The sequence below is a fragment of the Vombatus ursinus genome, unplaced genomic scaffold, assembly GCF_900497805.2.
Source record: "Vombatus ursinus unplaced genomic scaffold, bare-nosed wombat genome assembly UNPS02010284.1, whole genome shotgun sequence".
NCBI classification, from domain to species: domain Eukaryota; kingdom Metazoa; phylum Chordata; class Mammalia; order Diprotodontia; family Vombatidae; genus Vombatus; species Vombatus ursinus.
Genome location: NW_020950062.1, coordinates 795,107 through 821,568, shown reverse-complemented (window position 1 = coordinate 821,568; position 26,462 = coordinate 795,107). Strand labels below are relative to the sequence as shown.

General features: G+C 42.7%; 1 protein-coding gene and 1 non-coding gene across 3 annotated transcripts in view; one reads left to right on the top strand and one right to left on the bottom strand.

Annotated features, from left to right (window-relative positions):
* The window catches only part of TBC1D31 (TBC1 domain family member 31), a 69,890-nt gene extending 68,752 nt beyond the window's left edge, over nt 1–1,138 (top strand). For both annotated transcript variants that reach the window (XM_027854075.1, XM_027854074.1), the window contains one exon: nt 820–1,138. In XM_027854075.1, the coding sequence (XP_027709876.1) occupies nt 820–977 (158 nt within the window). In that variant the 3' untranslated portion in view covers nt 978–1,138. The remainder of the gene's footprint in view (nt 1–819) is intronic.
* A 10,616-nt stretch (nt 1,139–11,754) lies between these two features.
* On the bottom strand, nt 11,755–11,827 carry TRNAM-CAU. Its single transcript has one exon. It is a non-coding gene; the product is annotated as a tRNA-Met (tRNA).
* Nucleotides 11,828–26,462: the final 14,635 nt, after the last annotated feature.

Sequence of the window (26,462 nt, the reverse complement as noted above, 5' to 3'; positions counted from 1 at the left end):
TAAACAGTGAAGGAGAGAAGAAAAATGGTTTGTGGGAGCAAGTAACGGGAGGTAGAGGTGCCTTGAGTTTGGCTCTGGCCAGAGGGGAAGGGATAAAAAAGCATTGATTACACATTTACTGTGTATCTAACACTGTGCAAAAGTCTTGGGACACAAATAGCAAGAAAATGAGAGGGTGCCTGCCCTCAAGGAGTTCACATTTTAATTAGGGGAGACAATACATAGAAAAAAGGTTCAGCTGCACTTTTAGGGGGTGGATGACAAGGCCCAGGGGTCTGAAGGGCATCACAGCAGAGCAGAAAGGAAAGCCTGCCTGGTGGGCCACTAATTTACTGGGAGGATTATAATTGATGACTTCCAGCTCATTCAAGTGGTATGGGTAGCCATGTTGCTTTTCCTGCCCAGCTGCCCTGGAGGTGGTCTGGGGATAGGGGAAGGATAAGGGAGAAGGATTCCCCCACTAGCAGTTCTTCCCACCATGCCACCCTGCAAGAAGAAAGACCACCTCATCCTGTACACTTGGGGATAAAATGGGGAGGCTGAAGAATCCTCCTACTTACTTGTTATGCAGAATGAACCTAACATCTCTCCACAACAGACCTGATTGCCAATTTGTAAAATGGAAAATCCTTGAATTCTAGACATTCCAAATAAGTAAGATTAGAATGCCATTCTCCATCATTGTTCAGTGAAAGGTGCTTTTTAAAAGTATGCTTTGCCTTATTGATTTTACAACATATACAGTCTGAAAATAAAGGTACCCATATAGCTTGTATGCATAAATCAGCCTGATTTTTTATTTAAAATTTTTTTTGCAAGTTTCTTTGGATCGAAAACGAGAAGAGCTAGAAAAGAAAGAACATGAACTGATGTCAGAAATAAGGAGACTTCGATACAAGCATGCCCAGCAGGCTCGTCAGAGATACCACATCCCTCCTTCCCGCCAACCTTGTGATACAGACCTTCTAATTACCTGAAATAGATGGAGATACCTGCTTATTTTGCAATCAAAGAAACTGATTTTAGATCATTTTAAATTCTGCTTAAATGAACCATTTTGTATATAGAAATATGGTGTCCAAGAAAAATAATGTGTGCTTTGTGTAAGCTCTGCCGGTTTATTTGTAAATAGTTTCTTGTGCTTTTTGAAATAAAATCATCTTTTTTTATTTTGAAACCATTTAAGTTGCCGTTGGTTTAATTATTTTACTTCTCCTTCTTAAAAATCCCTAACAAAAGAAAATTTAATCTTCATAGAAGCAGGCTGATTTAAGATCTCAGATCAGGAGCTGGAAGACACCTCTTAGCCCTCTAACCCAATCCCTTTTACAGAGGAGGAAATGAAGCCCAGTGAGGTTATGGACCTGCTCAAGGTCACATGAGTCTAATAGCTCCTGTCCAAGCCAGGAAAGAAACCCAGGTTCCTAACCCCAGAGTTAGTGTTCTTCCCATTATACCACATAACCTGCCCACCTGGGATCTTTTTAGATGAAAATTTTTAGATGAAATTTATACATACATATATATATAGTATTTATTTTTTTTTAGACATTTGGGGTTAAGTGACTTACCCAGGGTCACACAGCTAGTAAGTGTCAAGTGTTTGGTCTGAGGCGGGATTTGAACTCAGTTCCTCCTGACTTCAGGACTGGTGCTCTATCCACTGCACCACCTAGCTGCGCCTAGATAAAATAAGTTCTTCTGTTTCTTTTACTTCACTTTTTTATCCATCCTCACAGGGCCTGGTCTGATGGTAAGTCAAGAAGGTCGAATTTATTTTGAAAGTAAGATGCTTTCCCTTGTGAAGGCAGTTAATTTTTATAAGATACAATTAGCAACATAAAAAAAGGAATACCCTCATTGCTATTCTGCATCGAAAGAGTGAATTTCTTAATGAACAAGCTAATTAACCTATTTGTTGAGAATGTTTTGCTCTTCATAGTTCATTGCAGGTTAAGGGCCCAAATTTCTAGAACTACAGTTTTTCCCCCAGTAGGCATTTCAATCTGTTTCACCCTAGAAAGCCACCTCAAATTGCAGGACCTTCTTGGGGTAGATCTGTATAACATCATCTTCCTAAGGGAAAGACAGCACCTTTTTTGGTTGTTAACAATCTGTGAGTTATATAGGGCACAGCTTCATAAAATCTAAGGGCTAGAAAGGAATGTCAAGAGATCTCTTCAAGCAGGACTACCACCAAACATTTCAAATCTTCTTGAACTCTAAAGATAAGGAGTCTATTTCCTTGTTAGCTTCCTGGTAGTGAAAGGGACTTTTCTTCCCACGTAATGTGATTCTTTGGGCCAAGATAAGAGTAGAAGGAAGCAATGCACCTGAGTTCCTATCCACAACTCCACCAAACATCTACAAAATACACCAGACTTAATCTTGATGGAAGAACTCAGAAAAACTCAGGGTTGACATAGGGAGGCAGGTTTGTACATACACTGGGGTAGGGTCAGGGCAGGAGCATATGGGGCATGGATCCCTTCAGCACCCAAGGGGAAGCTGCACACCAGCAGAAAAGGAGCCCATCCTGGGATGCCTCCAGACTTACACCAGGGTACTGAGGCTGGGGTAATGCAGCTTTGTCACACACTACTCAGTTCCAGATCCTGGGGGGAGAAGGGGACCTGTGCACAGCAATGACATTTCTAGGGAGGGAAGCCCTGGGCTACGTACGGAGAAAGGAGGAAGTTCAAAAACCAGTAGCAGCAGTGGTGTGGCCCACACCTCAGGCCCAAAGCAAGGCCTAATTTCCAGCTTCTAGCCCAGCCTGCAGAGGATCCCAGACCAAAAGGGAGCTTACAGTCCTGCCACTTAGAATCAACAGAGGTTTCCAGTAAGCTAATAAGGTCAGAGTTCAGTAGCAGTCTGCTCTTGCTCAAACCCAGTCAGGAACCTGCAGAGGCTAGACAAGGCGGGCAGCAATCACATTTTACCACTACATCAGACCACTCTGGCAGCCATGAAAGTGTGCAGGTCCCCAGCCTGTCCCTGAGCTCTTGGAATAACACACCATTCAATACCCCAAGAATGGAACCAGCCCCAGACCTTTCCTCCAGAAGTGTAGCAAAGCCCAGCCATGATGTCAAGCCTGAGGTTGAGAGGAGGCTGGAAAAAGGGATAAACCAAAAAGAAACCCACTGTAATGAGCTATTACAGGGCAGGGATGGTCAACACAAACACAGAAGAGAATGACTCCGAAACATTTACAAACAAAGCTTCAGAGAAAAGCCAGGTTGGACAGAAACCGAATTAGATTTCCTGGAAAAGATGAAGCAAGAGTTTTCAAAGGAGTTAAAGAGATGTTGGGTTTTTTGTTGTTTGTTTGTTTGTTTGTTTGTTTTTGTAGTAAATAGAATAAGAGAACTTAAGGAGAAAAAAATGGAAAAGTGAGAGCTATGGAAAAAAAGAATTGGAAAGGGAACTAACAGCTTGGCACAGAGGTGCAAATCCTTGCCCAACACCCTGAAAATTAGAAGCCAGTGACTCCATGAGGCAACAAAAAATAATCAAAACAAAGTCAAAAGGCTGAATAAAGAAATGTAAAAAAATATAAAGTACTTCATAGAAAAAACAACTGACTTGAACACATATCAAGGAGAACAAATTTAAGAATCATTGGACCAGTGATTTTAATAACCTTATGTTTGACAAATGTAAAGATTTAAAGCTCGTGGGATAAGAATCCATTATTTGGTTAAAAAAATTGTTGAGAAAACTGGAAAACAATCTGCCAGAAATTGTGTATAGAACAATATCTTACACCATTTAACAAGATCGGTCAAAATGGATATATGATATAAGTAAGTTAGAAAAACATGGAACATACTACTTATCAGATTTATGGATAGGAAAATAATTTATGAATAAACAAGAGATAGCATTGTGATATCTAAAATGGATAATTTTATTACATTAAATTTAAAAGGTTTTGTACAAATAAAACCAATATAGCCAAGATTATAAAAAAAGTGGAAAATTGGGAAAAAATTTATAGACAGTTTCTTGAATAAAAGTCTCATATCTCATATATGTAGAGAACTTTGTCAAATTTGTAAGAATATGAGTCATTTCTTAATTGATAAATGGTCAAATGATATGAACAGTTAGGTTTTTTAATGAAATCAAAGCTACATATAGTCATATAAAAATGCTCCAAATCATTATTGATTAGAGAAATGCAAATCAAAACAACTTTGAGATATCTCACACCTATCAGATTAGCTAAAATGTTAGGAGGAAATAAATGTTGGAAGGGATGTGAAAAAATTGGGACATTAATATACTGTTGGTGGAACTGTGAATTGATCCAACCATTTTGGAGAGCAATTTGGAACTATGCCCAAATAAAACTGTGTATACCCTTTGACCCAGCAATACCACTATTAGGTGTATTTCTCAAGGTGATCGGGGCAAAAGGGAAAAAAAATGTTCTAAAATATTTATAGCAGCTCTCTTTGTGGTGACAAAAAATTGGAAATTGAAAGGATGCCCATCAATTGGGGAACGGCTGAACAAGTTGTGGTATATGATTGTGATGGAATTCTATTGTGCTGCAAGAAATGATGAGCAGGTTGATTTTAGAAAAACATGGAAAGACTAGCATGAAATAATGAAGAGTGAAATGAGTAGAACCAAGAGCAATATTGTTCAAAGAATAACTGTGAACAAGTAAGTTATTTTGAGTTAAAAATACTCCAATCAATTACAAAGGACCTATGAAGGAAGATGCTATCCACTTCCAGAGAAAGAACTGATAGAGGTATGCATAGTACACATATGTATGTGTGTGTATACATATATACATATGTATATACACACACACACGTATGTATGTGTGTGTGTGTGTGTGTGTGTGTGTGTGTGTGAAATGGTATCCTTCTCTAATGCAGGGTAGGGAGGGAGGGAGGCAGGGAGACAGTTCAGAACTTAAAATGTAACAGAAAAATTAAATTAAAAAAAAATCATTGGACTAACTGAATATCATGACCAAAAAAGAGCCTAGATATTGTGTTTCAAGAAATCTTAAAAGAAAACTGCCCAGATCTCTTAGAACCAAAGAGCAAAGTGGAAATAGAATCTACTGGACACCTCCTGAAAGAAATCCCAAAATGAAAACTCCCAGGAACATCATAGCCGAAATTCAGAGCTTTGTTGTTTTTTTTGTTTGTGTGTTTGCTTTTTTCAAAGAAAAAACACTGCAAACAGCCAGAAAGAAAGAATTCAAGTACTGAGGAGCCACAGTCCAGATCACACACAATTTAGCAGCTGCCACTATAAAGAAGTGGAGAACTTGGAATACAAAATTCCAGAAAACAAAGGACATGGGCTTATAACCAACAATAACTTACCCAGCAAAGATAGGTATAATATTACAGGGGGAAATGGATCTTCAATAGAATAGAAGACTTCTAAGCATTCCTGGTGAAAAGACCAGATCTGTGGAGAAACTTTGAAGGCTGAACACAGGAGTGAAGAGAAAAATACAAAGGTAAATATGAGTGAACAATGATAAAGGACTAAGTAAGAATAAACTACTTACATTCAAATAGGGGAAATATATTATACATGTGTCCCTTCTGCACTCTGTGATCAGGGTTCATGGTGGGAATCCAACTAGACAAGAGCTGGGAGTGGTTCTGTTATGTTTTGATCTTGAGTAAAGAATAGAAAAAGAAACGAAGAGAAATAAACAAAGAGGGAGGAAGGAGGTAAAGGAAGGTTAGGGGAAATTATCTCATATAATCAGAGTTCACAAGTAGATATCTGTACAAACAGAAGGAGGTGGGACGGAGCAGCTGACACTTGAACCTCATTCTCATCCAAACTAGTCAAAAGAAGAAAGAATACACACACACACACACACACACACACACACACACACACTACACAGTTGGGGACAAAAATCCATTTCATTCAACAGGAGTTTATGTTGCTAACTGATATCTTACAAAAATTAACTGACTTCACAAGGGAGAGTATCTTACTTTTAAAATGAATTGGACCTCCCTAAGTCATCATCAAAGTAAAGTAAAAGAAATCCATTTCACTCAAAAAGAAAATAGGAAAAAAAGGGGAGAAGAGAGAGGTTGGAATTGAGAGGGTGGGTAGATTAAGGAGGGGATTAGTTCTAAGTAAACAAACTCTAAGTTTGTATAAAAATATAGCTTTTTTTGAGGTGACAAAGAATAGGAATCTGAAGGAGTGCTCATAAATTGGGGAATGGATGAACAAGTTATGGTATCTAAAGGTGATGGAATATTATTGTACAAGTGGAGCAGCTCTACTTGTTAGGAAGGACTTTTTTCTTCCATTGAACTTAAATCTCTGCAAATTCCACCTGCTGTTCCCAGTTCCGTCCTCTGGGGCCCAGCAGAATGAGTCTAATCTCACTTTCTCTCAACAGCCCTTCAAATACTTGAAGACAGCTATTCTGTGTATTGTTTCATTTTATTTTTCTTTGCTTTGCCAAGGAGAATGGCCTTTGGAATGGAATGGATAGGATAAAAATGACTTATGGGGAACTGACACTTAAATATGTAAGGGGATAAAGAAAGAGTTACTCTCGCCATTTTCCATCAGTGGCTCTGCTTGGTTTCCACTCCAGGGAGCATCATGACTTCCCCAGGATAAGCTGGTCACCTGAAATCTCATCACTATACTGACTAACTCAGTTTTTTGTTTTTGGTGAGGCAACTGGGGTTAAGTGACTTGCCCAGGGTCACACAGCTAGTAAGTGTTAAGTGTCTGAGATTGGATTTGAACTCAGGTCCTTTTGACTCTAGAGCCAGTGCTCCATCCCCTGAGCCACCTAGCTGCCCCTTAACTCAGTTTTTAATACTCAGCACCTGTTTCTTTTTTCACATGACTAATATGGAGATGAATTTTGTATGATTGCACAAATATAATCTATATGCAGGGAGGGAGCGAGAAAAATTTAGAACTTAAAATTTTTTTTAAGCAAATGTTAAAAATGTCTTTACATGTAACTGGAAAAAATAAAATATTTTAAAAAAGAAAGGTTGGTATAGGCAAGAGGCAAGGGAAAACAGCACCGTATATTAAGAAGGTCCTCTCTTTTTCACCATGTATTATATTTTATTTTTTTCTCATTACATGTGAAAATAATTTTTAGCATTCGTTTTTCAAAATTTTGAGTTCCAAATTCTCTCCCTCTGCCTCCTCTACCTCCTCAAGAAGTCAAGCAATTTGATAAATATTATAGATGTGCAGTCATGCAAAACATATTTCCATATTAGTCTTGTTGTAAAAGAAAGCACAGACCAAAAAAAAAAAAGACAAGAAAAAGAAAATACAAAAAAGTATGTTCCTATATGCATTCAAACTCCATCTGTTCTTTCTCTGAAGGTAGATAGCATTTTTCATCATGAGTCCTTCAGAATTGTCTAGGATCATGGTATTGCTGAGAATAGCTAAGTCTTTTCATAGTACAATGTTGCTGTTACTGTGTACAATGTTCTTTCTCTTGGTTCTGCTTACTTCACTCAGCATCAGTTCATGTAAGCCTTCCCAGGTTTTCTGAGAGCATCCTGCTCATCATTTCTTATTAGTATTCCATCACAATCACATACCACAACTTGTTCAGCCATTCCCCACCTGATGGGCATCCCCTCATTTTCCAATTCCTTTTCACCACAAAAAGAGATGCTACCAATGTTTTTGTACATGTGGGTCCTTTTCCCTTTTCTCTAATCTCTTTGGGATACAGACTTAATAATGGTATTACTGGGATATGCACAGTTTTATAGCCCTCTGGGTATAGTTCCAAATTGTCTCCAGAATGGTTGGATCAGCTCTCAATAAGAAGGTCCACTCTTGAAAGCAAATATAGGCACTTGAGGGGAGAAGGATGGTGGAGAACAGCTGAGTGAAAATCATAGTTCTAGAAGGGATTTTAGTAATCATCTAGTCTGGTCTCCCATTTTACAGAGGAAGAAACTGAGGCCTATAGAGATTAAGCAACTTGCTTAAGGTCAAAGCAATAGTAAGTTTCAGAGGCAGAATTTAAACCCTACTTCCTCTGACACTAGGATCAGCTGTACTATGCTGCTGCTACTGGCTCTGTGCCTTACCACCCCAGTCACACCTCTTCCTGCCCCCCCAGTCTGAGAGTAGCATACCACAGACCAGCTGACAGATAAATATAATAGCGTAGTTATGAGGAATTTGAACTGTCAGGACTTTTACTAAGAGATATCACTGCCAAAAGCAAAGGCACTAATAATAAAATTTTAAAAAATATTTCTGAGGCACCTACTATGTGCAACGGACCATGCCATGAGCTAGATATACAAAGACAAAAAAAGAATTCCCTGCCCTTAAGGAGCTTACATTCTATTGGGAGAGGGATACAACATAGATTTTTTAAAAAATTACTGATGCGTTGTTTTTATGTAACAATTTGCAGATTACTCCCACTTGGTGAGAGGGCTCTACTAACAAAGTAAAACAAGTAAATTTATTAATAAAGGGATCTCATCTGAAACAGAAGGCAACTTTCCATACCTGGAGCTCCCCCCTCTATTTTTCTTAATTAACAGAAATTTTTTCTCCCCCCCAACCCCCACTGAGGGGAAAAACAAATTCCTTGTAACACCTATGCAGTCAAGCATAAAAAATTCCCTCAATGATTACATACATACATACATACATATACACAGATACCCATACATACATTTGTCTCATTCTTCCCTCTGTGTCCATCACTTCTCTGTCGAGAGGTGAAGATAATGCTTTATCATCAGTCCTTCAGAATTATGGATGATTATTGTATTAATCATAGTTCTTACAGGTTTCAAAGTTGTGGTTTTTTTTACACTGTTGTATAAATTTCTCTCCTTGTTGGCTTATTTCATTTTTTATAAAAGTCCACAGATTTTTTCATTCTTAATATTGATGTTAGAGCATAAATTGTTCTTATACTGCTCACTTCACTCTGCATCAGTCCATATAAGTCTTTTCATGGGATGACAACCAGTGGGGATGGGTGGAACAGGTGAGGGAGACAGGCATGTTTGAAGGCAGTAGGAAATAGAGAAGGAGAGATTGAAGATAAGTGAGAGAGTGGAAATGGTTGGGGTGGGGGCAGCAATCACCTAGAGGAGAAGGGATGGAGTGGCATCAATTGTGAGGGTAGAGTGTTTGTCTTGGCAAGGAAAAGGGCCACCTCTTTACTCAAGACAGGGATGAAAGAGGAGAGAAGGGAAGAAGATATCAGAGTGATATGAGATAAGAAAGGAAGAGGGAGTTACAGCAAATGGCCTCAATTTTTTTTCCTGTAAAATGTAAGGCAAGTGCCTTAGTTGAGAGAATGGGGAGATTTAGAGGGACAAAATGTTTTGGAAGAATCCCTGTGGAGAGTGGGACAGTAAGTTGATGAAGGAGGTATAGAAGGATTGCCTAGCAGCAGCGAGGGCCCAGTTGAGGCTCTAAAACAAAAAATTATAGAGGCCCCCATCATAGCAGGGGCATGAATTTCTCCACCTTCATTTCAGCAGTACAAGCGAAGGACCAAAAGCATCGTGGTGGGAACAAAAGTGATACAATAAAGGGTAGGGGACCCAAGAGAAGAGAACAGTGTTAGAGATGAGCTGGGTCACAGTGGGAGGTACCACAAAACTTGGAAACTGATTGGCTGGAGGGGATGAGGGGAAAGGAAGAGTGATGGAGGACTCCTAGGTTGGGAGCCTGGGTGACCGGAGGGGATGGTGGTGGTGTGCCCAGCAGATAGAAGGGTGGAGGAGCAGTGGAAGGGATCAATTGGGGAATGGCTGAGCAAGTTGTGGTATATGAATATCATGGAATACTATTGTGCTAGAAGAAATGACGAGCAGGCGGACTTCAGAAAAACCTGGAAAGACGTGTATGGTCTGATGCTGAGTGAAGTAAGCAGAACCAGGAGAACGTTGTACACAGTAACTGCCACGTTGTGCAATGACTAATATCGATAGACTTAGCCCTTCTCAGCAATGCCAGGATCTAAGACGTCTCCAAAGGCCTCGTGATGGAAAATGCTGTCCACATCCAGAGAAAGCACGGCGGAGTCTGAATGCAGATCGAAGCGTTCTAATTTCCCTTGTTTTTCGTTTTTTCTTTCTCATGGTTTTTCCTTTTAGCTGATTCTTCTTTCACAACATAAGTAATTCTGAACTATGTTTTAAAAAATTAGAATGATTTCTGCCGGGAGCGTACCGAGTCCTGTTTGCTCCTCAGTTCGCAAATTGAGCAAGCAAGAGGTTTCCTTCCTTTTCTTGCAAACCATCCTCCTGGATTTAGCCCGACCTCGCCGCCGCCTCCGTGCCCGATGCCCTGCCGGCGAGCCAGCCGGCTCCCCCTGCCCGGATCCTGCCCGGACCCCTGTCTAGGAGCCTCCCCTCTTGTTCTGGCGGGGGCGCTGCTGACAAGCCACTTAACCTGTCTGAGCCTCAGCTTCTTCATCTGTAAAGTTGCAACAAATATTCCTGCAGCGCTTACCTCACCAAAGGATTGTGAGGATCTCACTCCCCTCGGGCTGAGCCAGTTCTGGCGGGGGTGGGGGTGGGGGGAAGGAGGAAGGAGGTGGGCTCTGCTGACCCTTGGACTCTGACCTCGATGCGCTCCCCGCAGGCGGGGCCCCTCCTGGGTGTTTGTGAACTTATTCCACCTGTGCGTGCAGCCCTAGCCTCGCCCCCGGGGGCTCTGCTCCTTGGCGCCCTGCTCTCGACTTGGATTGATTTGGCATCTCTCCTGGAAACATCTGTATTCCCTTCCAGTAGAATGGAAGCTCCTGGAGGCTAGGGACTGTTCTACTTTTGACTTAGTACACCCAGCGACTAACACGGTATGTAGCGCGCAATACATCCTCCCTCCCTTCCTCCTTCCCTCCTTCCCTTCCTACTTTCCTCCCTCCCTCCCTTTCTTCCTCCTGCCATCCTTCCTTCCCATCCATTTTTTTTATCGAGTTCCAAGTTCTCCCCCTCCCTCCAGCCCCATTTTGAGTAGGCAAGCAATATGACGATACCCATTATACATGTGAAGTCATGCAGAATATATTTCTGTATTAGGCATATATGCAATCAACTCAGTGAATCTCCTGCTTCCGTGCCTTTGCCTAGCTAGAATGCGCACTCTCTGTCTCTATCTCGTCTCTCTCTTTCTCTGTCTCTCTGCCTCCCCTTATAAGAATTTCTTATATTTTATTATATATTATATAATTATATTATCAATATATAATTAAATTGTTGATTATATAAATATGGTTGATTAAATAATTAAAATAATATAATTAATACTATTATAATATATTCCTTATAAGAATGAGATGTTCTTCTCTGCGAACTCCTGCTGAATTCCCCAGTAGAATGTAAGCCTCTTGAAAGCGGCTCTGCCTCTTTTCTTGGTTCCCAGCGCCTAATACAGGGCTTTGCCCACGTGGGAGGGGCTTTACTGAATGTTTGCTGATTGAAATGTTTGATTGACCGGCTTCCTTGGGCCTCAGTTTCCTCCTCTGCAAAATGAGTGGTGGGTCTCGACAGCCTCGAAGGTCCCTTTCAGTTTCAGATGGAGCATTCTCCCGTGGGGGGAAAGAGTTCCAGGAGGTGACCCGGGCTGGGGGAGCAGTCCGCTCCTTGCCCATAGCAAAGCCAGGCCAAGATCTTTGCCTCGGGTTGCAAGACCTGCAAAGCCCATAGAAGCGTAAAAACTACTTTCTTATGAATCCTGGAGTCCACGTGAAGGACAAAAGTATTGTGCCCCGTGTGAGGATCGAACTCACGACCTTCAGATTATGAGACTGACGCGCTACCTACTGCGCTAACGAGGCACCTGATGGCTCCTTCCGGCATCAGGGTATTGAATGGAGACGACGGAACTTTAGCGCATGCTCAGTCAGGGAAAGACATTCCGTTCTACCCGCTTTTCCCCCCCGCCTCCGGGACAGAAACTTAACAGTCTCCCTTCTCTGGGCCAGGAGCATGCGCGCCCGCGGCCCATGCGCGTGCCACTTTTGACTTCTCGAGGCTTGTACTCCAGTACCGGGATTGAAGAGCCCGACCCAGCAGAGAGACCCAGAGAGAGCCAGACGCGGATAAAGGCGAGAGGGTAGTGCAAATCGGGGTGCAGAGGAAGGACAATCACGGAAGGCTTCCTGGAGGAGGAGATGTTTGAGTTGGGCTTTGAAGGAGGAGAGGCGTACCAAAAAAAGGCAGGGCAGCGGGGTAGAGCCCTGGTTGGCTGGAGCGTGCTTTGTTGTGGAGAAAATACTTGTTAGGCAGTAGGCTAGCAGTGCCTTGACCAGAGATGGAGGTGATGATGATGATGATGATGATGATGAAGATGATGATGATGATGAAGATGACACAGCTCTTGAAGGTTTGCCAAGAGCTTTATAAATTAGATCTTCACAACAACCCTGGGAGGTAGGTGCTACTATTACTCCCATTTTACAGATGAGGAACCTGAGGCAGATACAAGTTAAGTAGTAGTAGTAGTAGTAGTAATAATAATGATAGCTGACATTTATATAGCACTTACTATGTTCCACTTTAGGATGATTATCTCATTATATCCTCACAACAACCCTGGGCAGTAAGTGGTATTGTTACCCCCGTTTTACAGATGAGGAACCTGAGGCAGACTTGTGAAGTGGTAGTGGTGGTAGTAGTGGTAGTAGTAGTAGCAGTAGTAGTGGTGGTAATAGTAGTAGTGGTGGTGGTGGTGGTGGCAGTAGTGGTAGTGGCAGTGGCCGTAGTAGTAGCGGTAGTAGTGGTAGTAGTGGTGGTAGTGGTGGTGGTGGTGGTAGTAGTAGTAGTAGTAATAGTAGTAGTGGTAGTAGTAGTAGTGGTGGTGGTGGTGGTAGTAGTGGTGGTGGTGGTGGTGGTAGTAGTAGTAGTAGTAGTGGTAGTAGTAGTAGTAGTAGTGGTAGTGGTAGTAATAGTAGTAAGCTAAGTAGATAGAGCCCTGGGCCTGGAGTCAGAAAAACCTGAGTTCAAATGCTGCCTCAGACACTTCCTAGCTGTGTGACCCTGGGCAAGTCACTTAACCCTGTTTGCCTCAGTTTCCTCATCTTTACAATGAGCTGGAGAAGGAAACGGCAAACCACTCCAGTAACTTTGCCAAGAAAACCCCAAATGGGGCCATGAAGAGTCGTACACAACTGAACAACAACAACAAAAGCATATGGCGCTTGCTATGTGCCAGACACTTTACAATGATTATCTCATTTGATCCTCAGGACCCTGGACCCTCAGATCCCCTGCCACCTGACTGCCCAAACATCCTAAACATCACTCTCTCCTGCTGGGTCTTGCCTGGCCAATCCCAGTCCTGGGTCATCTCTAATGTCATTGAAATATACATAAACACGTACTGTCTGATCACTTCAACATTTGAATCGTTTTCAATAGAAAGCAAAGAAGGGCTCACAGTATGATACAGTGGGAGCAGCCCTAGATTAGTCAAGGGTCCTGGGTTTGAATACCATGGACAAGTCGCTTTGACTCAGCTTCAGGTCCTCCTCTGTGAAATGAAGATAATTCAATTCAATTCAACAAAGACTTATTAAGCCCCTACTGTATTAAAGGCACCAAGTATTGAGGGAAGGGAAGGCAAGGCAAGGGGGAAGAGAAGAAGTACTTATTAAGTGTATACCAGGTGCCAAGCACTGTGCTAAGTGCTTTATAAATATTATCTCATTTGTTCTTGGGGATTTGCAGGCAAAATTAAAACAGCCCATACCCTTGTGGGGGGAGGGGGCTTCCATTCTCCTGGGGGTGGGTACAGCATGTACACAGAGAAGAATAATAGAGGGGCCTTGAATGTCAAGCCAAGGAGTTTATCTGTCACTTTAAGGTTTATAAACATCCCCAGTTCTCTTTTCACTTTGCCAGCTATGTCTTCTCCTTTTCCACCTCTGACCTCTGCCTGCTCTCCCATCCCACCCATGGCTCACTTCTCTGTACATATTTGTACATATTAAAACCAGATTTTTGATGTCCGAAACTAGGACAGTGTGAGTAGGTCCCATCTGATCTGGCCACAGTGTGCAGCCCCAACTGTTTCTAACAACAGTGCTCTCCAATCACCTCCCCAAACAGAAAAGAGACCAGGAGGGACTGGGCCTGTTAACATTCCTTTCCAGGACGGTTTGGAAATTTGCTTCAATATGGAAGGAAATTGGTTGATTGTTTTCTCCTTCCTTCTAAGGAAATTGAAAATTAAGATTAACATGGATCAAGAGCAAAAAAGGACCTCAGAGGCTTTTTCAAATGAGGAAACTGAGGCTCAGACAGACTAAGCAATTTCCTCCAAGGCCCTGAAACTAATAAGCCTCAGATCCTCTAGTGCTAGTCATTGCTTTTTTCCAGGTTACACCCATGAGTTCAGGGGTGGGGAGAACTCAAACTCCCATTAGGTGACTTTCAAAATAAGGCAAACGTTCTTAACGTTTTTTTGCATCCTGGACCCTTTGCAGCCTGGTGAAGTTTATGGACTCCTCAGAATAATTTTTAAAAATTCATAATAGAAGGAAATGCCAAATTTCATTAAGAAGTTAATGAAAATAAATATTTTTCCTTTCCAAGTCCATGTATTTCTTGAAATCTATCCATGGGTCCCAGGTTAAGAACCTCTAGAAGGGGGAGAAAATTGGAGGCAGTGCAGAGCACACTGGGACAGGAGTCTGAAGACCTGGTCTCCTATCCCAGCTCTGTCATTAAACTGCTGTGTGGCCTTGGGAAGTCACTGTGCTAGTTTCTGGGTGTCTGTGTCCTCTGTAAAATAAGGGGGTGAGGCTCGGACTCAATGACCTGTTTCTTTTTGTGTCAAATGAGGGGCATTAAAGTAGCCTGCCTTCAGGGTCTCTTCCCAACCCTAGTTACTTGGAAAATGAGAAAGATAACTCAGAAAACTCATATTTCTGAATGTCCCCTCAAAGCCTGAACTGCTTTATTCTGCCTAGTGAGGGAGGAGATGATTTTTGCCACAAGATTTAGAGCTGAAGGGGCAGCTAGATGGTGCAGTGGGTGGAGTACTGGCCCTGGAGTCTGGAGGACCTGAGTTCAAATGTGACCTCAGACACTTGACATTTATTAGCTGTGTGACCCAGGGCAGGTCACTTAACCCCATTACCTAGTAAAAAACAAACAAACAAAAAAGATTTAGAGTTGAAGAAGCCTTTGAGATGTTCCATTCAGACCTCCTAGTTTTTTAGGGGAGAAGATGTGACTTGCTCAAGGTCACCCGGTAGTAAATAGCACAGCTGGAAACTGAATTCGGATCTGCTAATTCCTAATTCCAGCATTCTTTCCACTTCATCACGCTATCTGTCAAGCAGATTTTCCCATTTCATGAATAAATATGTAAAAACTTTGCATTTTTACCAGCCCTCGGTCTCAGAGGGGGTGGGAGGGGCCGAGGTGTCTAATGTCATTATTTCTGCTGTGAGGAGCCAGGGAAGGGAGCCCCTGGACGTTAGCAAAGAGGCCATGTTTATAGCATTAGCAACTCAGATCTGGCATCACTGTCCAAATCCCAGACTCTTGGGGGGCGTGGGGTACCAGTCTCTGCCGAGCCCCCAGGGGCCAAGACATTTGTTTGCTGGGATGTCCCGCTTCTCCCTGGGCCCTGACCTCTGCAAAGCACCTGTGGTGACGGAGATGTACAAGGGCTCTAAGAGCCACCCTCCCCTTTCCGATTTCTGACTCAGCAGGGCTTACATGGCCATGAGTCAAATTGTTGTTCTTGGACTTAGCAAAGAATCCTTTGTGAGCAGTTGGCAAAGAGAGGGAAGACAGAGACAAAGAACATTTTAACTCTTCAGTGACCCGCACCTTCTTCTGCACTCGGATAAGAAGGAATTGAATCTTCAACCTTTCCAGCTCAGAGGTCATGAAGTCTGACCCCCCTCAATTTACAAAGGAGGAACCTGGGCCTTAGAGGCAGGAAGGTTCTTGTGCAAAGTCAGGCAGTGAATTAGCAACAGAATCAAAGCCAGGATGGATGCTGCTGAGGTGTGGTGGAAAGAGTCAGGGCCAGGGTTTGAATCCTGGCTCTTCATTCTGCCTGTGCTTCATTGGGCACATCACTTGGTTTCCTCCTCCGACCTTCATTCTCTTCTTTGTAAAAAGGGATTGGGTTGGGTGAGTTCTGGGGTCTTTCCATCTTTGATGTTCTATGATCCTGAGTTGGTCCTGAGTGGGTGTGAGCAAAGTATGTTAAGGATTTTAGAAATGAGAGCCGTCCTTACTGATAGTGGACCTCAGGTCTCCTGACCCCAACCCAGTGCTTGACAGGGGTGGTCTTGATTTCTTTCCATATCTTTTGGGGATATGGGGACCTGCTCCTATTTCACATATGCTAAACCATTCTTTTGGTCCCCTCTTTCTCCTCTCACTTTTCCCAACACACACATACACTCACACCCACCCACCCACCCTCACACACCTCCACCAGCTCAAAGGAAGCTGCATATCAAAAGATTTTAAGCTGATTCCTCAAGCCCTCAGAACAGCTGGGCCACTGTAACCAAAGTAGGGTGTTAGCCTCAGCTCTCCAGAGCCTGGCTGCTCTCTGCCCTCTGGTACATGCTGAGTGGGAGGAAGGCATCCTACATCTCACAGTTAGACTGTGCGTGTTAGTGCCTGTGCCCTCGACCTCCCCCCTCCCCACCTGCGCAGCTGCTCTGTCCACCCCCCTTCGCCTGTCAGCACATGGGCATCAGCCAAATGCTGAGATAGTCAGCTGCTGCCGCAGCTTCTCCAAGTGGGGGCTGCTGGAATGTGAGCAAACCAGCCCCACCCACCCACCCCAGGCTTGGATGGAGACAGGGAAGGGACTTTCAGCAGCCATTCAGTCCAACCCCCTCGTTTTTCCACACAGGGAAATGGCCAATTTCGCCTCCACTCCCAGTTCAATCCTGGAGAAAATTTCTCTAGAATTCGTAGTTAGAAACGTTCTCTAGGTTTCACAAGTTAGAATGGAGTCTCCGCATCAGACAATGTTATAGGAGGAAGGCAGCCTCACTTAACCTCCCATCCTATGAAGTAATTCCCTCCACCACATTTTTGACAGTTGGTCATCCAGCCCCATCTTGGATACTTCCAATGACAGGGAACTCACTACTCCCATAAGGTAGCTCTTCCTATTTCTGGATAGTTCTATTAGAAAGTTCTTCCTTCCCTTAAATTCTGCCCTTTGGTCCTAGTTTTGCTATCTGGAGTCACATATAACTAATCTAATCTTGCTTCTTTGGCCCTCTATTCACACTTGATTTTAGTGCCTTGTTCTGTTCATTATTTTCCATTTATCCTGATTATAGCTTGTTTGTACATATTTGTTTGCCTGTTGTCTCCCCCATTAGATTGTGAACCCTTTGAGGGCAGGGACTGTGTTTTGCTTCTTTTTGTATCCACAGCACTTAGCACAGTGCCTGGCACATAGTAGGCACTTAATAAATGTTTATTAACTGACCGCCACCGGTCACACCGCCACTGCCATTAGCTCAGTGTTTGGTCATCTCTTCATTGGACTATGGTGATAGCCTCCTACTTGGCTTCCCTGCCTCTGTTCTCTTCCTTCTCCATGCATCTGTACATCTCAATGATGAGGGTACTTATTCCAATTGGACATCTCAGAGCCCACCCACAGTCTCTGTCCTATCCATATCCTCCTGTAAATTCCCCAAAGGAGTTCTATCCTGAGTGCTGGAGACCTCCCTCTGGCTGTCTTGACATTGTATGAGTAGCAGTGGAGCATACAACCATTAATGAATTAGTCCTTGCTCATTCTACGTGATCAACTGCTCTCCTTTTCAAGGGATAATTTTTTTCCTGATACTTCTTACGCTATTTCTATGGCTCAGTCTTGCACCCACCATACCACTGCCATTTGGGTGACCTCTGAATTGCCGCTTCAGAGATTGATATTTTGTAGTCATATGGCATCTTTGTAGGAATATTGATGATGAAAAAGATGGATCTTTGTTTCAGGGAAAAATCTGAGGTCATTCAAAGCTTTGTTCAACTTTCCTGATGCATTCCAACTCACTTTCCTGTATATAGCCAAAATAAATAGTCTTCCTAAGGCACAAATCTAACCATATAACTCCTCTGCTCAAAAATCTTCAGTGGCTCTCTATTGCTTCGTGGATAAAATCTGACCTTCTTAATTTGGCTTTTAAGAAACTCCCAAATCTGACTCTTACCTAATTTTCCAGTCTAATTTCTCATTTCTTTTCAGGTACTCGATGTTCCACTTAAACTGAATGATTGGTCATTCACTGAGCTTAACAGGCCTCTCCCTTCACACAGTCCACAGACCACACTTGGAATGCACTCCCTCCTGGGGCTGTGTACTTGGGGTTAGAAAAAGAGAAGGGGGCAAGAAAATCAATGAGTACCTCTCACCCCAACTTAATTCATTTCTCTCACATCAAGCTCTCTAGCCTCTGTAACTAGGGAACCCTGCAGAAATGGGGAGCTCATTTCAGAAGTTCTCTAAAGCTTTTAAAAGTGACCCAGTGAGGTGCCTAACCCCACCTGTCACTGCCCCATCAAGAGGGAACCAGAAGGAGCAGTCTCTACCTGTCGGAGTTTTATGTAAACTGGATTTATTGAGGTTGACAGGGAGCTATTTACCTGTCTAATTATGTCAGTGAATTTTCAACTTAATTGCACTTAGCAGGTTGTTGGATAATTAATTTGTGCATCTTTTGATTCCTTTACTGGAGGGAAAAGTCATTTATAAAGGTCAAACAGGTCCCTAGTTCAGATCATTGAACTCATTGCTTAGGAAGGTCCTTGGAGGTCATTGCGACCAGGGGTTCTGAACCGTTTTTTTATGTCATGGACTCCTTTGGCACCCTCATAAAGCCTATGAACCTCTTCTCAGAAGAATGTTTCTAAATGCATAAAATAAAATAGGATGAGAAAGAAAATCAATTATATCAAAATACAGTTTGTTGTTGAATCATTTCCAACTCTTAGTGAGCCCATTTTGGGGTTTTCTTGGCAAAATTACTGGAGTGGTTTAGCTGTTTCCTACTCCAGATCATTTTTACAAATAAGGAAACTGAGGCAAACAGGGCTAGGTGACTTGCCTAGGGTGACACAGCTAGTAAATGTCTGGGGCCAGATTTGAACTCAGGTCTTCCTGACTCCAGGCCCAGCACTCTATCCACTTTACCACCTAGCTACCCCACTATCAAAATTTTAAAAGAATAAGTTGATGGATCCAGGTTAATTAAGATCTAAGCCAACCCCCTCATTTTACAGAGAGGGAAACAAAGGCCCTCAGAGATAAAGTGACTTGCTCAAAGTCACACAGGTAGGTATTGGAAGAGAAGGCAGCCACAGGCATGAGGCCCCCTGGGCTTGGCTTTTCCACTTTGTTGGAGCAAACCCAAATAGGATACCATTGGAACCATAGACTGAGAGCATCTCAGAGCAGAAAGAGACCTCTGAGCTCATTGGCTTCAAATTGTCCCTGGGCCGGAATATCCTCACCAATACCCCAGATAATGGCAGCATTGTTTTTAATATTTTATTTTTTTCCAATTACATATAAAAAATTTGGTTTTTTTTAAATTTTTAGTTCCAGGTTCTCTTCTTCCCTCCATCTCCTCCTCCCTCCCTAAGAAGATAAGCAGTTTGATATAGGTTATGCATGTGCAGTCATGCAAAACATTTCCATGTTAGTTATGTTGTGAAAGAAAATACAGACCAAAAAAATGAAAAAAAAAAAAAAAGAAAGTGAAAAAAATGTATGCTTTGATCTGCATCCGGCCTCCATCAGTTCTTTCTTTGGAGGTGGATAGCATTTTTTCATCATAAGCCCTTCAGAATTGTATTGGATCATTGTATTGCTGAGAATAGTCAAGTCATTTGCAGTTGATCATTGCACGGTATTTCTGTTACTGTGTACAGTGTTCTGGTTGTGCTCACTTCACTTTGCATCAGTTCATGTAAGTCTTTCCAGGTTTTTCTGAAATCATCCTGCTTGGCATTTCTTATATCACAATAGTATTCCATCACAATCATGTACTAGGACTTGTTCAGCCCATTCCCTAATTGATGGGCATCCCCCAATTTTCAGTTCTTTGCATGGCATCATTTTTGTCTGGATTATCACACTAGCCTTCTAATTGGTCTCCCTGCTTCTAGTCTGTCCCGCTCTCCAATTATTCTGCTGCTAAGATCAGTATCCTATAGCACAGGTCTGATCACATCACTCCATGCCGAGGAATTTTTAGTGGGTCTCTATTTGTGCTAGGGGGAAAAATGCATTCTCAGTTGACATGTAAAGTCCTTCACAATCTGGCTTCATTATATCTTTCAAGACTTATTTCACACAGCCAAACTGGCCAACTTGTTGTTCCTCAGGCTTGACTTTTCCACTCTCAACCCTCCCATCTTTGCTTAGACCATTCTCTATGCCGGGAACGGGATTCTTCCTCCCCTTCCTCTGAGCACCGGCAGCTTCCGCTACAGCTCAGCCCAGGTGCCATCTCCCTTTGATGTTGATGATTAGAACCCTAATCTAAGGACCCGAGCCAAATTTTCTTTGTGGCTGGTCTTGTGTGATTTTAACATTTGCGTGAGAGACTCTTTGTTAGGAGAGAGCTTTTGAGGTTGAATTTTGCCGGACTGATGCAACAACTTCACTTATGTATTAAGTGCTTACTATGTGCCAGGCCTTGTGCTGAGTACCAGGGATAAAGAAAAGGCAAAACCAGTTTCTGCCCTCAAGGCGCTTACATTCTCATTAAGGAGACAACATTGCACATAAGTAGGTATATACAAGATAGATACGCTAAGTAGCCAGAATATGACCTTAGAGGGGGAGACCCTAGTGGTTAAGGGTGTCATGGGGCAGGGAAGTGGTTAAGGTCTTCTGCAGAAGGTGTCAATCTTGCATTCTCTGCAGCTTTCAATTACAATTGTATGACAGTGAAGGTGTCGCTTACTGTATAAAATAATTTTTGAGAGCCTGTCTTTTCACATTTACATGAAAGACGTATGAATAGATTATTCTCCTAAATATTTTATAGAGATGAAAAAGTACACATAGGAGTCAGGGAGTTAGGTCATCTCAAATCTGATGAGAAGCAGTGATTTGGAGGGAGGAGATCACTTCGGCTTTGGCCTTGGTCTCCTTCCCCCTTCCCACTCCCTGGCCAAAGGAACACCTTGTAAGTTTCAAAGAGTTCAGAGGATTTTGGATATTCCATCAGCACCCTAGCATTGTTCTCCCCTTCCCCTGCTCCCCTAGCAACGGATGGCAATAGCGTGTGTCTGCATTGGTAACAAGGAACAGACTGGTCATGGATTTGCAGATCTATAAAGAGCTCAGCAAAGAAGCTACAGCATGCCTTAAAGGTACTTCTTAAATGTACCACAAAGGGGAGGAAAGGGTTCTCAACAATTAGGATACGACAGTTTTTCCTTTGCCACATATGCCTTCTAAGCTTGAGCTCATTTTCTCCTCTATTCTGTATATACTAGTGGGAGAATGTGCCACAGACTTTTGGGGGGGAGGATGTTTTATACCAATTACACCACCTTGCTAAATATCCCTTTCTAAAAGTTAACTAAGTTTGGATGACTAAATTATTCAAAAATCAATCGGTAAATAAACATTTATCCAAGTACCTTCTACAGGCAGCATGCTAAGCACCGACTAAATGATAACCAACCTATAATCATGAGAGGAAGCACACTGATGGGAGCTCATGAGTTTGTTTGTTTGTTTGTTTTTTAGGCAATTAGGGTTAAGTGACTTGCCCAGGGTCACACAGCTAGCAAGTGTCAAGTGTTTGGTCAGAGGCAAGATTTGAACTCAGGTCCTCCTGACCTCAGGGCTGGTGCTCTATCCAGTGTGCCACCTAGCTGCCCCATCATGAATTTTTTAGGGCTACAGAAGACACCCCTGAAACAACTCAGGGCTACATCTCTTGAGCCATGACGAGATACAATAGCTTGGAATCTCACTACTCAGTAAGAGTGAGCATGGTATTAGGGGTAATAATAGCTAGTATTTAAGAGGCACTTTGAGTTGGCAAAGCATGTTAAACATGTTCCTTCTTGAGAAAGACACATATAAACACAAGTGGTTCTAGAAACTCTTTGGATAAAACACATGGAAAATGAAGTAGACATGTAGAAGAAGCTGGTTCTTCAACATGTTCCTGATTTCCTCCTTGCCTCCCTATAGACTGCCAAAATGGACGAGCTGAGAAGTCATCTCCTTCTCAGCTAAAAAAGTTGCTTTTGTGCATTTTCTAGTCTATTCTAATCTATATAATTTCTCCAATTTCTTTTTGCTGCAGGCTTGGATAAATGGGTTTGTGCTCTATTCACTGTTTGTGATGGTCTTTTGTGTAATTTGGTCGGAAGGAACTGAGCTGGCAAGTATAAGCTAAAGGCTACTCTTCACTTAAGAATGCCCAGTGAAGTGGCTTTTGTTTTGAAGCTTTCATATTCCTAGACCAGCAATATTGGGGGCGGAGGGGGGAAACAGATAGATGGAATTGTAGTCAGACATCACCTCTTGGAGATAGTCAAGAGAAAGAAAGAGAAGGGAAGATAAAAGGAAAGGGAAGGGAAAAGGGAAGGGGAAAGGGAAAAGGAAAGAGAAGGAAAGCAGACATTCTCTTCAAGGCAGAAGTCACTGTCTTCCTTGGAGAGGAGTGAGCCAGATTCCAGAGATACCTATCCATGCCAACTGAAAGCCATTTCTACACATTTAGACAACCCATGTTGACCCACTTCACATGGTGCCACACATATCTTACTTACATAAAGAAAGAGGAGGATAGATTGCCTAGCCTTGTGTGCAGAGATTAGAGGAGATGGCTTCCCAAAGAAAGCAGAAGCATAGGCAGGGCAGCTGGGAATCTACCCTGTGGCACTTTAGATCAAGGACCACAATTTCAAGTGGGGAAGTAAGGAATCTAGGTAGTGATGGAAAAGCACGGCTCTTCATGGTGACCCTTTCCCTCCCTATCCTGCCATGTTTATTACGTCGGACCCATGCTATGTCTGGGGGTTAATGATTGGGTTGTATATTAAGTCACTGTCTCTGCTCTTCCTCTTTCTCCCACTCCTTCCTTGGCCTGCTTAACACGTAGTGGGCAGCTGGTGCCACAGTGCCATTGTTCTGTGAGACGGCTCATTGTCCTTCTACAGAGCCCACGGACTCTATCTCCTCTATCCCCTCAGCGCAGCTTGGGGGATTCTATTGATCCCACTATTGCTCTGCCTCTCTACCTCAGATGCTTAGTTACCAGGTGGCTTGTATGCTAAAGCCATTAAACATATGTGTGTACGTATATATGTATGTATGTATGTATGGAAGGCAAGCAAGCAAGCAAGGTCACAGGGAGAAAAAAGCTAATCTGTGCAGACATTGAAGTACGTTAGCCAGAGGCTTTCCAGCTTCCAGAACAGGAGAGATTACTGCTCAGATAGAAGAGAGACAATCAATCTTTCCTTTCCGTGTGGCAGTCTGGTGGGAGAAGTGATCGTGTCTTGTTCAATTAGATGGAGTTTGACATTTGGGACATAGCTTCCATTCTGCTAGCTATTGTTCTTATAATCCTTCTGGAGGCAGGGTCTGGGGGCACTTGTTAGAAGTATGGATACAACCTACAAGTCCCCTTCTCAAGATGGACATTCAAACTCCACACATTCTTCTCCTCCAGCTTCTCCTCAGAAATCTCTGTGAACCAACCCCAGTGCTGCACACTCATGGGCACACAGCCTGTGAAGTCTTCTCCCCAAACATCTGGTGCTGTGTATTCTGGAAATCTGAGCTTCCAAAAGCAGAAGCTGTGCTCCAACTGAGGAACTCTAGAATTTGGGAACTCTCAAATTCAAGAGAATCCAAAAGACAACTGATGCAAAGTGAAGGGAGCAGAACCGGGAGAACATTGTAATAGCAGCATTGTAAGGATGACCAACTGTGAAAGACTTCACTATTCTCAGCAATACAGTGATCCAAGACAATTCTGAAGGATTCATGATGAAAAATGCTGTGCACCTCCAGAGAAAGAACTGATGGAGTCTAAATGCAGATCGAAGCATACTTTTTTTTTTACTTTATTTTTTGTGGACTTTTTGGTCTAATTTCTTTCACAACGTGACTAATATGGAAATATGTTTTGCGTGATTGCACATGCATAACCTATATCAAATTGCTTATCATCTCAGGGAGGGGAAGGTGAGGAAGGAGGGAGAGTATTTGGAGCTCAAAGCAAAAAAAATGTTAAAAATTGTTTTTACATGTAATTTGGCGAGAAATAAAATACTATTTTAAAAAAAAAGAATCCAAAAGACAACACTCCAAGGTTGGAAACATCCTTTCAAAGGAACTCTAGTCTCTGACCTGTGCTCAGAAAAGAAAAAGAAAAAGTGGAAAACAGCTAGGAACTCAAAATTCATAAATTCTCCTCTCCAGACAGCTGGACAAACATAGACCATCATTTGCTTCTCCTTCTGGGTCACCCATACCGCTCCTTGTTAGGGTGGTCATGGGAATAATAAGGCCTTGCTCACACTCCCTTCACTGCATTCCATTCTGTAAGTCCAAGGGAAAAAGCATGCAAAAAGAGCTTATAATCCCCATTTTGCTGATGAGGAAATTGAGGTTCATGGAGGTCATGGGCAGCCAAGTGGCATAGTGGATAGAGTGCCAGGCCTGGAGACAGAAGACTCATCTCCCAGAGTTCAATTCTGACCTCAGACACTTACTAGCTGTGTGACCCTGAGCAAGTCACTGAACCCTGTTGACCTCAGTTTCTTCATCTGTAAAATGAGCAGGAGAAGGAAATGGCAAACCATTCCAGTATCTTTGCCAAGAAAACCCCAAATGGGGTCACAAAGAGCTGGACACAACTGAAATGACTGAGCAACAATAACAAAAAGGTCATACAGCTAGCTATTGGGTCAGAATCTGGATTTGGAGTCAATTCTCTTCTGACTATAAGTCAGCACTTTATTCACCGTGTGGCTTAGATAAATGAAATCTTAAGAAAGCCCAAAATTCCATTTTACTTATTTTATTTGTAACACTTTTAAAATAATAATTAGCTCATCTTAAGCCTAAAAGGCAATATGATAGTCCCTAAGTCCACTTGGAGCATTTGTATAGCGTTCCAGGCACTGTACTAAGCTCTTTACAAATATCTCATTTGGTCCTAAAACCACCATGTAAGGCAGAGGCTATTAGCCCATAGACTTAGCTGGCTTCCTCCTAGGCTTCCCTGAACAGGAAGTGCAATCCCAGGTAGGATTGCAAGTCACTTAACCTTTGTTTGCCTCAGTTTCCTCAACTATGAAATGGGGATAATAGCATCTACCTTGCATATTAGTTTTGAGGACCAAGTGAGATATTTGTAAAGAGCTTAGCACAGGGACTATCCCTTGGCTCATTTCTTAAACAGGCTTATTTGCTGAACGGGCATTGCCTCACTCAAAGGGAGACCTAGGAAAGACCTTAGTTTAAAAAGACCAAGGTCTCCTACTACAACCTGGGCCATCTCCAGTTGCCTTGATCCATACCTGACCACTGGACCCAGATGGCTCCAGAGGGGAAAGTGAGGCTGGTGATTTGGCAGGCCCCACCTCACTTAAATCCAATTCACTTGCAAGCCATGGCCTCACCTTCCTGACATCATGGTCGTCTTTGAGAATGAAGGACAAACCACACAAGGCACATAGTAAATGCTATATTAATGTTCCAAGTTGACCACGGTGGTGGCTGTGACAAGAACAGTGAGGCCTTGCAGGTCTGCAGCCAGGGCTGAGGTTGTAGATGGATGGAGAGAAGAGACAAAACCAGTGGGAATTCCTATAGGAGCCAGGAGAGAGGGCAGGAGAGGGTTGTCCTCCCTTAAATTCAAGTGCTCCTCAGAGCTCCAGCTTCCAAGCATGGCGCCTAACCTGTAGATGGAGAAGGGAAATGGCTTGTCATCATAGTATTCTATTAGCCCTGCAGTCCTCTGTTGACCGGTGAACCCTTCTGAGTCTTGAAAAACACAATTTATTCCTTAATTCTTCTTGGAATGGGAGCCATACATTTTGTATGTGTCATATATGAGTCAGTGGAGAATTCCACACACAGGAAATTCATCCTATATTCAGGAAAGGCTTTGCAGCATGATAAATAAAGTACTGGACTCAAAGCGAAAAAGGTCTGGCTTCAAATCTGCCTTCAGCCACTCAGTAACTATGTGACTCAAGGCAAGTCACTCTAACCGGAGGCCGTTCTCTCAGACTTACAAGGTGCAGAGGAAGTGCCAGCCTGCGTAGGTACACACAAATACACACGTACACACAAGAGAAAAATGCCTGATCCTGTCATTCAAAGCCCTCTACAATCTGGCATCAATTTACTTTTCTAGACTCATTTCCCTCTACACACACACACACACACACACACACACACACACACACACACACACA